Source organism: Eublepharis macularius, chromosome 1 (genome assembly GCF_028583425.1).
Source record: "Eublepharis macularius isolate TG4126 chromosome 1, MPM_Emac_v1.0, whole genome shotgun sequence".
NCBI classification, from domain to species: domain Eukaryota; kingdom Metazoa; phylum Chordata; class Lepidosauria; order Squamata; family Eublepharidae; genus Eublepharis; species Eublepharis macularius.
In genome coordinates, this window is record NC_072790.1 from 97,819,937 (window position 1) to 97,837,978 (window position 18,042).

General features: G+C 47.0%; 1 protein-coding gene across 2 annotated transcripts in view; it reads left to right on the forward strand.

Moving 5' to 3' along the window:
• The window catches only part of AFG1L (AFG1 like ATPase), a 127,059-nt gene extending 112,978 nt beyond the window's left edge, over nt 1-14,081 (forward strand). For both annotated transcript variants that reach the window (XM_054982702.1, XM_054982711.1), the window contains 2 exons: nt 11,228-11,341; nt 13,280-14,081. In XM_054982702.1, coding sequence (XP_054838677.1) covers nt 11,228-11,341; nt 13,280-13,414 — 249 coding nt within the window. In that variant the 3' untranslated portion in view covers nt 13,415-14,081. The remainder of the gene's footprint in view (nt 1-11,227; nt 11,342-13,279) is intronic.
• The last annotated feature ends 3,961 nt before the right edge of the window (nt 14,082-18,042 follow it).

Genomic DNA, 18,042 nt, shown 5'->3' on the forward strand with positions numbered 1-18,042 from the left:
TGGGTGAAGACTTTTTGCTCCCTCAGTCAGAATGAAAGGCAGACACAGTATTTGGGTTCTAAAATGGGCCACTTTATTAAAATTACAACAATTACAGCAAGGGCCTAACTAGCGGTACAGGTCAGGCCCTGGGGTCCCTGCTGGACCCCGCCCTGACCTGTCTGGGCGAGCACCCGCTGCCCCGGGTGCGAGCCATCCACCAAATGGCTGGGACCCGGCCTGGCCAGGCGGAGTGGTTCACCCCTGTAAAGCTCCCCCACCCGGCTGTATGGCAGCGGGGGGAGACTGGCTTGTCCAGGGGTTCCCCACCCAGGGCGTCTGACCTCGCAGCTGGGCCGTACGGCAGCCAGCCGCTCCTGAAAGACCCCAATTCCCCACCAATGGGGAGGTGCCAAGAGTGTCACCGGCCCGCTACAGATTTTCCCTAACTAAAATCCTGCCACCGCAGAGGCCAAGCCTCTGCTTAGGCCTCAGTGCCCCACAAATGGCTTAAAGCCAGCCTAAGCCCCTGCCGCAGATCGTTCAGAAAAATGCTGTTACCTCTGGAAGAGAGGTGCACACCATCCCCTCGGTAGAGGTCTGCAAACTTGGCCTGAATTTGCAGATGGAGCAAATAAATCCCCAATCCCTCTGTCCTAGCGTTGAATGGGGCTCTGTTGGCCATTCGCCTAGCCCGTTCTAAAGCGTTCTGGTCCAATGCATCCTGCCACACCCGGCACAGAAGCATTGTAGACTAACAGACCAGGAAGCGGGGTCAACGCTTGCTATTCTCCAGCAAGTCATCCCGCACCTGTCAAGACAGGGCCATGCCCTTCATCAAACCCAGGTCATCATCTCCCAAATGAACAACCAGGATGTGTGAGCCAAGGTCATTACCACGCGATAAATGACCAACGTGAGGTGGAGGTCCGCACCTCCCATCAAACCATCAGGCCACTACTTGCCTGGGCGGTGCAAGCCTGCGTGCGCCTGTAAGGAAGCAGCCATGCCCTGTGAGCCAAGGTCATTACGATGCGGTGAATGACCAACATGAAGCGGAGGTCCGCACCTCCCATCAAACCTTCAGGCCACTACTTGCCTGGGTGGTGCAAGCCTGCGTGCACCTGTAAGGAAGCGGCCATGCCCTGTGAGCCAAGGTCATTACCACGCGGTGAATGACCAACGTGAAGCGGAGGTCTGCACCTCCCATCAAACCGTAGGTCACTACTTGCCTGGGCGGTGCAAGCCTGTGTGAGCCTGTAAGGAAAGGGCCATGCCCTGTAAGCCAAGGTCATTACCACGTGGTGAATGACCAGTGTGAGGTGGAGGTCCGCACCTCCTATCAAACCATCAGGTCGCTACTTGCCTGGGCGCTGCAAGCCTGTGTGAGCCTGTAAGGAAAGGGCCATGCCCTGTAAACCAAGGTCATTACCACGCAGTGAATGACCAAGGTGAGGTGGAGGTCCGCACCTCCCATCAAACCATCAGGCCACTACTTGCCTGGGCACTGCAAGCCTGTGTGAGCCTGTAAGGAAGCGGCCATGCCCTGTGAGCCAAGGTCATTACCACGCGGTGAATGACCAACGTGAAGCGGAGGTCTGCACCTCCCATCAAACCGTAGGTCACTACTTGCCTGGGCGGTGCAAGCCTGTGTGAGCCTGTAAGGAAAGGGCCATGCCCTGTAAGCCAAGGTCATTACCACGTGGTGAATGACCAGTGTGAGGTGGAGGTCCGCACCTCCTATCAAACCATCAGGTCGCTACTTGCCTGGGCGCTGCAAGCCTGTGTGAGCCTGTAAGGAAAGGGCCATGCCCTGTAAACCAAGGTCATTACCACGCAGTGAATGACCAATGTGAGGTGGAGGTCCGCACCTCCCATCAAACCATCAGGCCACTACTTGCCTGGGCACTGCAAGCCTGTGTGAGCCTGTAAGGAAAGAGCATGCCCTGTGAGACAAGGTCAACACCACACGGCGAATGACCAGTATGTGAGGTGGAGGCACACACCTCCCCTGTACCATCAGGCCACTACTTGCCTGGGCGTTGCAAGCCTGTGTGAGCCTGTAAGGAAAGGGACATGCCCTGCGAGACAAGGTCAACACCACGCGGCGAATGACCAGCATGTGAGGTGGAGGCACGCACCTCCCCTCAAACCATCAGGCCACTACTTGCCTGGATGCTGCAAGCCTGTGTGAGCCTGTAAGGAAAGGGCCATGCCCTGTGAGACAAGGTCAACACCACGTGGTGAATGACCAGCATGTGAGGTGGAGGCACACACCTCCCCTCAAACCATCAGGCCACTACTTGCCTGGGCGCTGCAAGCCTGTGTGAGCCTGTAAGGAAAGGGCCATGCCCTGTGAGACAAGGTCAACACTACGTGGCGAATGACCAGCATGTGAGGTGGAGGCACACACCTCCCCTCAAACCATCAGGCCACTACTTGCCTGGGCGCTGCAAGCCTGTGTGAGCCTGTAAGGAAAGGGCCATGCCCTGTGAGACAAGGTCAACACCACGTGGTGTATGACCAGGACATGAGATGGAGAATGGAACCTCCCCTCAAACCCTCAGGCCACTACTCACCTGGGTGCTGCAAGCCTGTGTGAGCCTGTAAGGAAAGGGGGCAAGCCCTGTGAGACAAGGTCAACACCATGAGGCGAATGACCAGGATGTGAGGTGGAGGAACGCACCACCCCTCAAACTATCAAGCCACTACTTGCCTGGGTGCTGCAAGCCTGTGTGAGCCTGTAAGGAAAGAGCCATGCCCTGTGAGACAAGGTCATTACCACACAGTGAGTGACCAACATGAGGTGGAGGACCACACCTATATGACCAGGAGGTGAGGCAGAGAACTACATCTCCCTTCCAGCCACCAGGCCACTTGGGCTCTGAGATGGGGGTGTGCCATGCATGTCAGAACAGTCGCATCCTATCGCTGGACCTCCATGTACAGGCCAAGGGGACCCCTGGGCATAGCTCCCAACCACCCTGGGGCCCAATAGCCTCCTAAGCCCCATTGCCGTTGGCTCGTTTGCAAACGTGACACCTGTAAGATTTGTGTCATGAGCCATAAAGGCTCCTCATGACCCATCCTTAAGGGATTAGGCCACAAGGCAGAACAGCTGAAAGAAGTGTCACATCAAAGCTGGGAGGCACGCTAAACCAAAGTTGCCATGCCTCCCATCAACCTAAACAGGTGTTCAGCAGTATTGAAAGCCCATTGAGTGCTGAGTAAAATGGCAAACTAGATTGCCCTGTACACCTCCGCTTTCCAAGCTGGGGAGGGGGGAAATCCTGAGGAATCCAGGCCAGGGATCCATCGGCCTCAAGAGCAAGCTAACTAGGGCCGCCATCAAAGACCTTCAAGCAGACATCGGAGAAGGCCTAAAGCACACCAACTAACAACAGGCCTCCCTCTATAAAGTGACTCAGTTAAAGGAGTTGAGAACCCCCCATACTTAGAGGTCCTCCCACATGCCTGCTGTAATCCTAAAACTGAGATATGGAAACCGTGGGATAATCATGGCCGTGTTAAGGCTGCGGGTGAGTGTTATATGCCCCCTCAAGAAAAGAGCTGAAGCAGCCAAAAGCCACACCTGAGACAGAGCACCCAGTTGGCAGAGCCTTTCCCGTGTAGGGATGGTCCTTGAATGACAACCAAAAGCAAAGGGTCTGCAGGCAGGCCCCGGAGGAGGCAAAATGCCAACTCAGTGTCACCTTTCTGTGCAACTGTGCACCGCTGATAACCTGATGGCCAGTCGAAGCATGTGTCCGCACAGGCATCATTTACTGGGCTTCTTTGGGTGGGAAGGGTGATGAATGGAATGAACTACAGCAGGCTGTCTGGTACCTGACCAAAAAGTGGGAGACCAGCCAAAAAGGAGGGAGTTTTCCGTCCCTAGGAATATTCTTCCCCAAAACAAGGCATTGGCATGTTTGGGAGATGCTCCATGCTGCTGAGGTACCTTCAGTTATATAGGGCTGGGTCCTGATACCAGACTACCCTGGGCTTCCCACAGATCCACCAGCACCTGGCATCCACACTTAGCCACCTAGGGCAGGATATGGTGGACTGAAGCCATCCCTGAGGGACCTGGATAGGCATGACATAGCCAGTCCGTGCTTCAATGAAGGATGTGTGTGTGTATGTGTGCTGATAGGAACTTGAGTGGACAGCACCTAAGCTACCCCACCATATAAGCCCATTCACATAACCAGTCGGGACTAACCCTGGAATGTGCTAGCCAGGCCATGTTGGGTGGAAAGAGCCATGAGGTAAGGAGGCAGGGACTGACCCACAAGGCCCCCAATGGCCAAGCATACCCTAGCCAGGGCCAAATGGACCTACCATCACTGACCACCGGATACCTGCCATAGATACCGCCTCACAGCCATGCACTCTACAGTCTGGAATCCGCTTCCCTCACTGCCAGCACGGCAGATGCTCCCATTACCTCCTTATTAGGTGGCTGCACTGCCACTGCTACCAGCCTCCTTCAGCCATATCCATGTTGTTTTTCACATTTCGCCAGACTCATTGCTGCCAGGGGTGCTGAACAATCCTCTTAGGCCATATGGACCCAGCTTTGTCACTTAGTTCACTGCTATGCAACCGGATTGGGTTAAGGCAGGCTAGCTCAGATCAGCTACCGTCCATCAGTTGCACTAAACTGTCAGAAAGGACAGATAACACCTTAGACTTCTGTGCCCCACATGACAACTTCGCAGTTTTCTGCACTCCCCCCTCCCCAGAAGATTCCCCACCTAGCTTCCTCTTCTGGGCCTGGGCCTTTCCTGGCATCTAGATGTGCCACTAGGTCCCTGATGTCACTAGTACTAAGCAGAGGAAGAAACTTGCCTCAGGGGTCTCCTGGTTGTGGGGCACATACATGCTTCCCCTTTCTTTGGAGAAGCTTTGGATAGCTTTCTTTGGTGGCAGTCCACCGTGCTCTTACAGCAACCTACAAAGCCTGACAACCATGATGATTGTTCTCCAACATCAATTTGTTCTGTTTCTAATAAATGAAATGTTATTCATCAAATCCCACACACTGCCAATCAAATGGTTAATCTCCTCTCACCCTTCAGTGCCTCTTTCTTTGCACAAAAATCCAGTACTTGCTAAAACAGATGCAATAACACAATAAGCCATTGGTGCATGAGTGAGAAAGTAATAATGTGTGCTACCAGCCCAGGTGTGAAGCAATCTGCCCCTCAGATGGCTGCAATCCACCTCTGTTGCTGTAAGTACTCTCACCAAGATAGTAAAACAACGGGGTGGAGGAGGCCTAGATAGGCTGGAGGCCTGAGGGGGGCTGGGCCTAACCCTGCCTCAACCCTCCTGACTGATAGACACTGATAGCCCAGTATTTCCCTCATTCCTTTGGTCTCTTCATCATTCTCAAAGGATGAGTCTGCAGGTAGCTGCACAAGCCCCACCAAAATGACTGCAACTGCTAGTAAGCAGGAGGCAAATCAGGCCACACAAATGCCACACTCAAAATGGCCGCTCTTGGAGCTGTGCATATTGTAGATGCCTTCATAACATTGCTGCATGGCCAGGCTAAGAAGGTCACTGGGTGTCCCTCTCAAAATGGCACTCACTGAATAAACTGCAAAATGGCTCCTGCTGCCTGCAGGCCAAGGCTGAGCTATTGCTGCTAGAAATACTCCCTCCCAAGTAAGTGTAAATGGCGAGGTGTAAAGTGTAAAGCCTAGGTGGAAGGAAGGGGGGGGGGACTACTAGAATCCACCCTGCTAGGCCAGTAGCAATAAAGTATGAACTAATCCACCCCTTAAATGGCTGCAACTCACCCCTGTGGCCTACAGCAAAGCCTATTGCTGCTGCTGCAAGTATTCTCTCTCAACGAAGTAAAACAGTGTTGGGGGGAGGGGGAAGGAGCCTAGGTAGGCCAGAAGCCTCAAGGGCTGGGCATAATCCTGCTTTATCCCTCCTGACTGATAGACAACAGGTTCCAAATGTAAATAAGGAGAAAAAAGTCTCTGCCAAACCAGTGAGCCTGGCGCTGGGCCCTGGCTCTCCTCATGAAGTCCGAAGGTAGCAAGCAGGGGAATAGTACAGTTTCTCTAAGGCAGCTACTGCTGCCAAGCCCTGAGGCCCCTCAGTAAAACCAGCCTCATAGGAGCTCGGCTGAGAGAGCTTGAAATGAGCTCTACTCAGGCCAAGCATGAGGCACAACTGAAGGCAATGGGGCGGAGAAGCCAGCTAAGGCTACAGGCTCCGCCCCCAATGCTAAGTCCTGAAGGCAATGGGGCGGAGAAGCCAGCTAAGGCTACAGGCTCCGCCCCCAATGCTAAGTCCTGGATGCCAGGGTGTGCCTTCTGCTTTCCTCCTTCCGAGGAAGCAAAGAGCGGCCACCAGCCTGAGTGGCCATTGCCACTGGCCGGGATGGCCGAATTGGTTTGATTTGGTGTTCCGTCACTAATTTTCTTAGCCCTCTATCATGTTTATGTGTGTTTATGTGTTTATATTATGTTTTATTTAGATCTTATATATATATATTTATATTTAAGTGCTTTTTAATGTCTGAAATGTATGATGTTTTAGTAGTTTGTTTTAATACTTCTAAGCTTGGAGATCCTGAATTGGGTGGAAAGGTAGCATAAAATACTTTAAATAAATAAAAATAAATAAATATCAATGGTTGTTGTGGGTTTTCCGGGCTGTATTGCCGTGGTCTTGGCATTGTAGTTCCTGACGTTTCGCCAGCAGCTGTGGCTGGCATCTTCAGAGGTGTAGCACCAAAAGACAGAGATCTCTCAGTGTCACAGTGTGGAAAAGATGTAGGTCATTTGTATCTACTCAGGAGGGGTGGGGTTGAGCTGAGTCATCCTGTAAGAGTTTCCCAGGGTGTGGAATGCTAATGGCGGGAGGCTTCACTGTATCCTAAGGAGGTTCTTTTGCATATGGATTGGTACTTGATGTGCTAATCTTCTCTGCAGGGCTATTGTCGGGGATAGAATGTTTTGTTAGCCTGGTGTTTTTCAGAACTGGAAACCATGCTCTGTTCATTCTTAAGGTTTCTTCTTTCCTGTTGAAGTTTTGCTTATGCTTGTGAATTTCAATGGCTTCCCTGTGCAGTCTGACAAAGTAGTTGGAAGTGTTGTCCAGTATTTTGGTGTCCTGGAATAAGATACTGTGCCCTGTTTGCGTTAGGCTATGTTCAGCCACTGCTGATTTTTCAGGTTGTCCAAGTCTGCAGTGTCTTTCATGTTCTTTTATTCTTGTCTGGATGCTACGCTTTGTGGTCCCGATGTAAACTTGTCCACAGCTGCAGGGTATACGGTATACTCCTGCAGAGGTGAGGGGGTCTCTACTGTCTTTTGCTGATCATAGCATCTGTTGTATTTTTCAGGTGGGTCTGAATACTGCTTGAAGGTTATGCTTTTTCATAAGCTTTCCCATCTGATCAGTAATTCCTTTGATATATGGCAAAAACTTCAGTCCCACTCCGACCCATTGTGAGTGCCATTGGTTCGCCGACATATGAATTAGCTAGACATCTGGCAGATCTCCTGCAGGACCACATTGGGAAAACCTTGTCTTACATGGAAGAAGAAACCTTAAGAATGAACAGAGCATGGTTTCCAGTTCTGAAAAACACCAGGCTAACAAAACATTCTATCCCCGACAATAGCCCTGCAGAGAAGATTAGCACATCAAGTACCAATCCATATGCAAAAGAACCTCCTTAGGATACAGTGAAGCCTCCTGCCATTAGCATTCCACACCCTGGGAAACTCTTACAGGATGACTCAGCTCAACCCCACCCCTCCTGAGTAGATACAAATGACCTACATCTTTTCCACACTGTGACACTGAGAGATCTCTGTCTTTTGGTGCTACACCTCTGAAGATGCCAGCCACAGCTGCTGGCGAAACGTCAGGAACTACAATGCCAAGACCACGGCAATACAGCCCGGAAAACCCACAACAACCATCGTTCTCCGGCCGTGAAAGCCTTCGACAATACAAATAAATATCACTTTATTAGCATTGAATCGCACTAGTACATGTAGAGGACAAAGAGAAATAGGCAGATTTTTCAGTACAGAAAGGTTGAGCACTTACCTGGAATTAAAGTTAGTTACACGAAGGACCAAGTGTGTGTTTTCCCTGCAGAAACAATATAATGTAACAATTTGCCACAGTTGAATTTCATTCCTCCAGATTTATGTGACTAGTCAAATATTTTAGAATAGCTTTTGAGCTCAAACACAAATTTAACAGTTCTGGTTGATTTTTCCCTTCAGCTTGAGCAATTTTCCTTCAACCTTTACTTTGATTAATTATTTTTAAAGGATAGTTAGAAAAGTTAAACAATAATTTTATAATTTATGCTATGGCTAAAGGCTAGGTTCATTTAGCCATGATATGTGAAAAATATAAAAATAAAAATAAAGCATACCATATGCATGCTTATACTCTGAAAAAAGATGGCTAACCATTTTGAGTTTGAGAACATTTGCTCTTAAAGAATTGAGAATAAGAAACCTATCCCATGACAGGTTTGTGTTTATTGTTTGGATATGCGTCGGCAGCCCCCTCCTCCTTGAACTTACCTCACTGGCTCAGTGGAGGGTCCGGGGAGGGGGCCGATACTGCAGCTGGGCTCCAGGTGGCCCGTGGGGCAATGTTGGGACCGACAGAACCCCCCGGCATGTTGGCAAGGCCTCCTGCAGGAGCGGGGATGGTGATGGTGGCTGGGGCAGACATGGAGCCCATGGCTGACAGGCGGCAAGGCCTACAGCAAATGCCACCATGCCAGCTGGATCCAACACGGCCCCAAGAGGTGCGGCGGGGCAGAGGAAAATGGCCCCTGGAGCAGCACGGCCTATTGCAGCCCAGCCAACAGCAACCCAGCTCGAGGGAAACCCTGGTTCTGTGGCCAGATGGGACAGCGGGGCCAGGAAGAGGCACAGAGCTGGCAGCCAGGATGGCAGGAGCCCTGAGCCCAAGGAGCAACGTGCTCCACCCCTGCAGCCACCGCCCCACTGAGTCTGGAAGGGCCCAGCCGGCATCACCCTTCAAAGGAGCAGGAACGGCCAAGGGAGGGGCTCTGAACAGGGAGATGTTGAGAGAGGCTCTCCCACACAGGCCAGCTGGATTGGCAATCACCTGAAGTTGGGGGAGGGACTGCAGTGGATAGGGCAGAACCAGTAGGGGTGGGTGGGGATAGATACCAGGAAGGCCCCATAAAAGCAAGCAGCTCAGGGAGTTCAGTGAGGAGTAGGTGGGAGACAGGCATGTGAGGGATAGAGAAAGTGTGAACAAAGTGGGACAAGCCAGAGAGCCAGAAGTCTTGTCTGCCTAGCGGGGTTGGGGGGAGAGGGTTGAGGGTGCTGTAAACCCCCTTCTCCTCCCAATTCTGAGGCCTACCTTGAGCTGGCTAGGGAGTAAGGCCAACTTGGAGGTAGTGCCCCCCACTGGCTCTGACGATCAGGGAGCAGAGGCTTACGGGGTCGGTTTCGTTTTCTCAGCCATGCCGGACGCTCCTCTCGGCTGGTCCGGGAGGAAACGACCGGGCACCCTGACTGGGCGGCTGATCCGCAAGGATTAGCCCCCAGGACTCCCAGGGAGGGAGCCAGGGTCCGGGACGCTGCGGGAAGAACTCCCCGAAATCAATGCGGGGGGGAATTGCCCGTTTGTCCCTATGGAGGCCGGCAGACGTGCGCGGCGTCTCGAGTGCCGCCGGGCAACGAGAAACGGCAAATAAAAGAAACAGGCGGAAGCCCGTAAACAAGCGAATCCCTTCTGTTCTACAAGCGTTTGTGAAGGAGAGGTTGATCTGAAGAAGACTCGTTCTTCCCCTTCGTTGAGTTCCAGAATTTTGTTGGCGCCCCCCCCCCCCAAATGGCAGCAAAGAAGCAAAGTTCCGCTCTCGGTAAGTCAATCTCGGCTACCTTGAAGGGGGAGTCGCTCGAAGAGTTGGTGCGCAGGGCGGTGGTGGAAGCCATAAAACCCTTTGTTGACAAGCTGAACGAAACTGATCAAAGGGTGGGCTTAATTGAAAGCGAAGTGAAAACCATTAAGGCAGCAGCGGGGGGGGGGGCAGAGAAGTCTGCTCTGGAAAGTGCGTCACTTGTGAAGGCTACAAAAAAGGAGCTGAAGCTGGTCGAGAACCAGCTGATCGGGCTACAGATGGAACGAACGCAGACAATTTTGCGTCTCCAAAACGTGAAAGAGGAGGAAAAAGAGGATCTGTGGGAGGTGGTCTCGGAACTATTGGCGATACCCGCGAGGACGACTAAAGAAGAGGTTAAAAGCGCCATTTTGGAGGTCCGTCGGGCTTCTTCAAAATATGCAACAAAGCGACAGTTGCCTCGTGAGATCATTATTGACTTTTCATTTAAAAAGATTCGGGACACCATCCTATATAACTCATACAATGCGGATTTGGACTTTATGGGTTTGAAAGTCAAGATTTTGAAGGACGTTCCATTTCTAGTCCGGAAACGGCGTTTTAAATATAAAAAGTTTGCAGCTCTTCTGAGGGACCATGGAATAAAGTACAAATGGTTATTCCCGGAAGGAATATGGTTCAGATATAAAGATCAGGCCTATAAGATATTATCAGAAGATCAACTAAAGGATTTTGAGAATAAAAACCCAGAACTCTGCTGCACCGAGAACGAAGAAAAGGAGGAGCCGAAGGGGGGGGAGGAGGAGGAGAGCACCGCAACAGCGGTTGCACAGAGAGAACTGCGTCCGGGACCTAGAAGGGGGAGGAAAGTTTAATCAGAATTTGAAATGTTTATTCTCTGTATGATTAACCACTCCATCATTATCCTATGGAGCTATTTTTGTATTATGACAGTATGAAGGGAAACATTGAAGTGTAGTGTTTAGTGTTTGTAGTTCATTCCCTTTTTCTTTTTTTCTTTTTCCACCCCCCTTTGTCCCTTCCCTCTCCCCTTTCCTTGTGATAGTCTTGTGTAGTGCTGTGTAGTGTTTTGTAGTTATGAAAAATAAAAAAAGTAAAAAAAAGTAAAAAAAAAAGGGAGCAGAGGCTTACAAGTTGAAAGAGTTGAAGAAAGTACCATCCACATATATTTTACAGTCTGTGAACAGCTGTATACATTAGGGAAATTCAAAATAATTTTGGTGGTTGTCTATACCAGCTACTCTTATATCAAACATAAAAATATACTTTAGTGATATCTTTTTTAAAATAGATCTCATAGAAATCGCGTACAAGAATGCAAGTGGTGGCCATTTTCGTCTCTTCCAGGTACGCATCGTTTGTTCTGCATCAGCACCACTTCAAAACATATTTCTTCAAGAACATCATGATAGTGGCCAGGATGAAAGTAGAATACTGATGGATGATTTGGGGTTGAGCCAGGTAAGCACTATGAACATTAGTGCCTTTGTTGCAAAAGGGTATAATTGGCTATGCTCAGAGTATTGGCACTATTGTAAAAACAAAAAAGTAAGCATTTAATGGGCCATTTTCTTGTTTTCTGGCAGGATCAACATAGCTCTTTTTCTGGTATTATAATTTAACGTAATACATTCATAAATAATTAGTGAAATGATAGGGTGAGTCACAATCAATTTTAGTACAATTCCAGGGATACTTCATACCTTTATTGAACATAGGTTTCTGATATACCAAGAATAATATTCTGCTTTTCATCTGCTTATTATAGAATAAATAATTTTTAGTATACTGTCCCATGAGAATCTGTATTGTCTTTTTATTCCTGATATTTTTGTGTACATGGCTAATTCATTGTAGACTGGACAAGCATTTTTTTTCTCCTGAAGCATGCCATTAATCCCATGATGAAATAATCAGACTGGTGTAAGTTTTGGATGGCAAGATAAAACACATTCAAAATGCCTTCGTAGTCTATTCCCAAGCACATATACTCTTCATATATCCCAGTTCCATGTTGGTCATGTGGAATAGAACATTTATCTTATGGTGAAAGGAAAATAGTTTTGTGAATCTGTGCTCCCAAGCAGATCATTTCTTTGCACTTTGGAAGGACAACATTTCTTTGACCATAAAGTATGTCTGATACATACTTACGTTTCTGAACAATGCTGGGAACATCCACATTGTGCAGCAATGTCCTCGACCAGGGCCTTTTTGGCTTTGGCTCTGGCCTGATGGAACACACTCCCATTAAAGAGTCAGGCCTTGTGAGAGCTGTTGCAGTTCCATAGGACCTATAAGATGGTGATGTTCTATCAGGCCTTTGGCTGAGGACTGGCATCTGTTCCCTCGTCCATCTTTTTTCCTGACTGCCATGCCCTGTTTTCTGTCCCACTCTGGGTGCCATTCCACAGCTGAGCCTGTAGAATTTGAGCTTACACCTTTTAGAGTGGCCTGTGTATTTTAACAATGCCTGGAATTGTATTACTGTTGGTGATAACTGTTATAGTTGTGTTTTTAAGACTGCATTTATTGATGTTTGTAGATGTTAGCCACCCTGAGCCTGTTCGCGGGGAGGGTGGGATAGAAGTCTAATAAATAAATAAAAAATAAATATCTGTCAGCAAAAGATGTGCACTGTGGTGACCCCACTGTCTACTTGAACAGCAGAGCTTGTATGATGAGAATGCTGGACTTGCTTGACATCATAAAGGTAGAGTGTGTGCTGCTCAATTTATAAAGTGCTTGTAAATAATAAAAATCACACGAAGCAAACCCTTCCCCAGTTTCAAGTGTAGAATTTTTAAAGGCTATTTTTGAGCATGACAGATAGCTGCCTCGGAGCAGGCATCACACAAAATTGCCTGTGCTACAAAAAAAAAATTGTTTTTGTTTGGTCATTCTGAGAACAATGCACAAAATGTAGTTTTCATTTTATTACTTTCACTGATACTCATTAGCAGCCACCCTGACCCTTTGAATATTTAAATTGTGTTTTTTGCTGCTCCAGAGAAGTAAGTTCGTTGATGAAAAGGGAGGAATTGAGAACCACACACTATCTGGGTTGGTGTCAGGGAGCCCCTGAGCATGGTATCTATACAGGAAACTCTTTGTTTCCTTAAAATTCTGTTGAACCTTGAGGAAAAACTCCAAGAACAATGTAATGTAACTTTTTATTTGAACAACCCAAATATTACAGAATAGTATGAGCAACTTTTGAGTCCTCTCTGGTTTCTTGACCAGGCATGATATTAGGTACAGAAGGGGGCGGGCAGATGTTTCAGGACACATTGGAACAGCCAAAAAGCCTTTCTTAAACTTTATGAAAAAAATTACCTCGTTTTTAGCAATTTCTACATCTTTTTTGTGTTTGTTTTTGTTGGGTTTGTCTCTCTCTAGGATTCTGCTAAAGAGCTCTCTATGTTTACGGGAGAAGAGGAGATTTTTGCTTCTCAGCGTACCATCTCACGACTCACTGAAATGCAGACTGAACAGTACTGGAAGGAAGGGGATAGGAGCAAAACCCAATTGTAGCTAAAAGGCTGATGTAAACCAGCATAAATAGTGGTCATAAAGAAGAAAAAGTTCTAGCTTCATCAGAAAATATTTTTGATAATGCATCATCTGCTGTTTCACTTTAATATCAAAAATACACAGGTCTGGGAAATAAAGGTGAAGGGATTTACTTGCTAAGACACCCAAGTGGGGACAAGGTAGCAGTTTTGTGCCTTTTGTGTATATGAAATTCCTTTCCCCAACCTAAAGCAAAGTCTTTATTGAGCTAGATTTAAATTCTCTTCTGTCTATAAAATGGAGTGAATGGGGAGAATACAAACTGACCCTTTATCTGCAGTCAGTGTCTCATGGGTGTAAAACTGCAGCTTGTATAACGAAAGACTCAGGCCTAGAAATTGAAAAATGTATTTGACCACCTTCAGTGCTTTGTTTAGGTATGAGGTATAGAATTGCAGGTCCTGTCTGATCCTTTGAATTCTTCGGATTTTGTTCTTCCAGCCACCAACTGAAGCATACGGAAGTTTTGAAACATCAGCATATTGTTGTAACAGGTTTCTCTGAAGTATGGTTCTGCCATCCTAAGTATAATTATTTTAAGGTTCTTTTACTGACAGTACAAAGGATTTGATCTTATTAGTAGTTGTACTGGCGATACGTATAATTTTTAAAAATGTAAGTGGATGCATGAAAGCACAAGAAAAATGGTGTCTGCTGTGAACTGCCGTTATGCACTACATAGCCTTCTTAAACAGAGGACTCTTACAACATTTGGGTTGAATTTACACCTGTATTTAGAACAGAATCTCACTAAGTCCCGAAAGAAGAGCTCACACAAACACACATTGAGGATTGTCTGTGCACTCACGATGGCCCACTCATGGAACGTAGTAGCAGTGTCTCCATTTGCAAAACATTTGCAGGCCATTTGGCTTCCTTTTTTTCAGTGCCTTTTTTGTGTCCGCAGAAAACGTGTTCCCAGAAAGGCACCAAAAAAACGGAAGGCAAATGGCCCGCAACTGTTTTGCAAAGGAAGATGGCTAGAATCTTGGGAGAAAGCCACCAGTGAGCGGGGCTTTCCTTTAAGGGCATGTGGAAATGGCCTTAATTACATCGTGCAATTGTATTTTTTATCAAATCCACCAGCCTCAGTTCCATAGTCTGGCTACACTGAGTGGCTTCTTATGCCAGAGTAACATAACATGTAGTCATTATCCCTATATGTTCCCAACATTACAGGAGAAAGCAATACAATACTATCAGAATCATGAGAACATAGCAACCCTGGCAGACATGACCATAGTATTCACAGCAACTCCACATAGCAGCCAAGAATGCTTGCTGACTCAGCGGCATAAAACATGCAAGGAAAGTACACATAACAAGGGCCATAATACCCTGTGATGTCATCTTGGAATATACAAAACTCACAACCTGCAGATCATCGGATCGAAGTAAGAGGAAGGCCTGCACTTCATTTCTAGAGCTATTCTCTCGGTATTTATTATTTATTTTAACCACTTCTCCTCTATTTCCTTGGACTCAAGGTGGTGCATAAATGTAACAACAAAGAGTCCCTCTACACAAGACCTCTTACATGAGGACACACAAGTGAAAGGAGACGCAATGCTAGCTGGGAAGCATAGTTTAAAAAGGCAGGCAAAGCCTCTGTCAATTTCCTCTCTCTAGGAGCTGCCAAAGATCCCTGCTCAGAGAATTTGTTAATTTCCTTTTTGCCTCCCAAAGGGGAGGTGAAATTGACAGACCCATAGGAGAGGTGAAGAGGAAATGAACAAACCCTCTGAGCAGGGATCTTTGCCAGCTCTGTGGAGAGGGGAAATTGACAGCGCCTCTTTTTAAATTACGCTTCCCAGCTAACATTGCATCTCCCTTCACCTGAACATCCTCAAAGTTGCAAAGGTATAGATTAACAAAATTAGATTAAAATTCACAATTTACCAATTTAAAAGCGTTCACACTTAAGAGTTAAAACTCACAGGTTCAACAAACAGACTGAGTCACTGGGAAAAACTGCTTTACATGCCTTCCTAAATATAGCAATGGAAGGTGACCATCAGCTGACCACCGAAAAGGCCCATAATCTTGCTGTGGCTGTGTAAGTCCTAAAGGAGAGCACCTTAAGGAGAAGGCTGTCTGAACACTATAAATGGTGCAAAGTGTTGGATCCTCTGGCAGTAAGTACCTAGCTTCCAAACGCCATCATCATGTGTGCAGTGCAGTTACACATAGGGACTGCATGCCTGCCATGGAAGAAATTTTAGAACTCTAAAGAACGCTTTAAGCAGTTCTCACAACAATGAAAACAAGTCAACTCCATAGTTCAGTAGGTATTAAGTATGTAAATATAAAGCCATGAACTCCCCAGAAGAATTTTCTCTGTGGGAAGTGTAGACAATGCAAACAATACGGTAACATTTGGGTGAAGAAAACAAACCTTTTGCAAGGGAGAAGGCCATATACATAAGGAAGAATGAGGGGGGAAACTAAGGGAAGCTCTTGGGGACCAGCAGCAGACTCCACATAATAGCTCAGTGGAAATACTGACACTACTATGGGAAACAGAAGAGAGCATTCAAGACCTGCCACAGAGGGAAGCTGAAGTGACCACTCGGAAGTATAGTTTCTTTGTTGGTTGAACCAGAAATGATGCAATGTATGAGGAGGAAGCAAGACTAGACCCACTTCCTACAGCCACAACAGAAAAATGTATGCTGAGGCCTTTGTGGTCTTCCAGGGGTCAGGATTATAATGTGCTTGCTTCTCTTCCTTTATGCTATACATGCCCAACCAGAGACAAGGTCTAGAGTGGGGAAATGAGCTGTAGCCATGCAGCCACAGGCTTTCTTCATATATTTCTGGAAGTGGTAAAAATGGATGGAGACACATCAGAGACGATGCAGAGACCTAGTCCATTAGAGAGAGTGATGCATAGACTAAGAATTCTTCCATGCATGCCATTTTGCCTGAACCAGACACACCTTCCCTCCACCAAGGTGACAGCAAAGGTGAAGCTGATGTGGGGGTGGGGGGGAATCCTAGTGTGACTCCCTGCATTCCCCACCCAGCTATTCTTGTGGGCCTCCCCTTGTCTTATATACTAATAGTCAAGTGGTTCTGATCTTTGAATGCTTAAATCCAGGAAGCCAAGAACAAACAAGACAGATCTTCCTACACACTTTAAAAATGCTCCAAGTTTGCAGAAAAATCTGAAATCTTAAAAAAAAACAACCTAAAATGGTAAAAGGAGCATCTGTAGCTTTAACCAGATGACTTCAGTGGCTGTTGCTAGGCAACCATAACAGTTCAGTCAGTATTCTGAGCCTGATAAAAGGCAGGCAGGGCCCTTTAAAGGACTGATTTGGACTTTGAGGGAGGGTTGAAAGTGGCCAGCAACTACCAGGCAACTTGATACCACTTGAATTGCATGACTCACCCAGGTCTGGGCACTTGCTACTGTTCAACAGCAGTCCCCTCCCAAAAGCCAGTGTAGTATAGTGGTTAGAGTTTCAAATCAGGATGTGGGAAAGCCAAGTTCGAATCACCACTCTGCTATGGAAGCTCAATGGATAACTTTGATCCAGTTTCACACTCTCAGTCTAACCTACCTCTCAGGGTTGTTGTGCAGATGGTATGGAGATGAGGAGAATGATGTAAGCTGCTTTGGGTCTCCATTATGAAGAAAGGCAATATATAAATGAAATAAATATATATGGGGTAAGCAGATAAAAGGTAAGTTTAATGAGTATGAAGGAGAAAAGGATGTAGAGTAGGTGAGCATATGGAGGTTGCCAGAAGGAGGGAAGAGGAAATAGTGTGGGAAAAGGGATACAGGGAAAAGTGAAGAACCTCCTGCAAGTCCTTGCAGATTCCCCGTCATGCAACTGGGCCATGAAGGAGAAGCTGAGGGTGATGAAGACTGGGAAGCAGACAAAGGTGGGTGGGAAAGAAGGAAGGAAGCAGATAAGGAAGCTATGGTGAGGAAGGGAAGGGGGAAAGGACATGGCAAGAGAGGGGTTGCCTCTCGCAAGTACTTGCAAGTCCACTTTTGTAATGTTATGCCATCAGAACTAAAGTGACATGTGGGCAAACAATCATTCCTCCAAAGACCTACTCTGCTCTTGATATGCCCTTGTGCTGACAGTACTCAGACAGCTGTCCTGTTGCACTGGTGGTAATGTTCTACTCCAGTAAATATCTGCATCAACTTGAGGATTAATTCATGCCCTTGATAACAGAAATGTTTTTTAAAATGAATGAATTTGTGTTCAGCTTCAGCATGGGGGTGGTTTTGAACTAAACATAAGATTTCTACCTCTAACAATTGAGAACAGTTTTTATTTTATTTTTATTTATGTTATGTGTAGTCTACCTTTCTTACTGAGACTCAAAGTGGATTACACAATATAATTCAATATGATCAACAGCTGCGACTTCTAATGAATAAAATATAGATTGCAGAAAACTGAAAACAATGTTGAAACAAAACATAAGCAGTTTGACATGACATAATAAATTACAGTAACAACCAGTGCACAGTAGTACAGCCTACAGTCCCTATCCTTTTATTGAAGCACATCTTTGAACCATTTCCTTTCAGTACAGCCCTATAACCTTATATGAAAACCCTT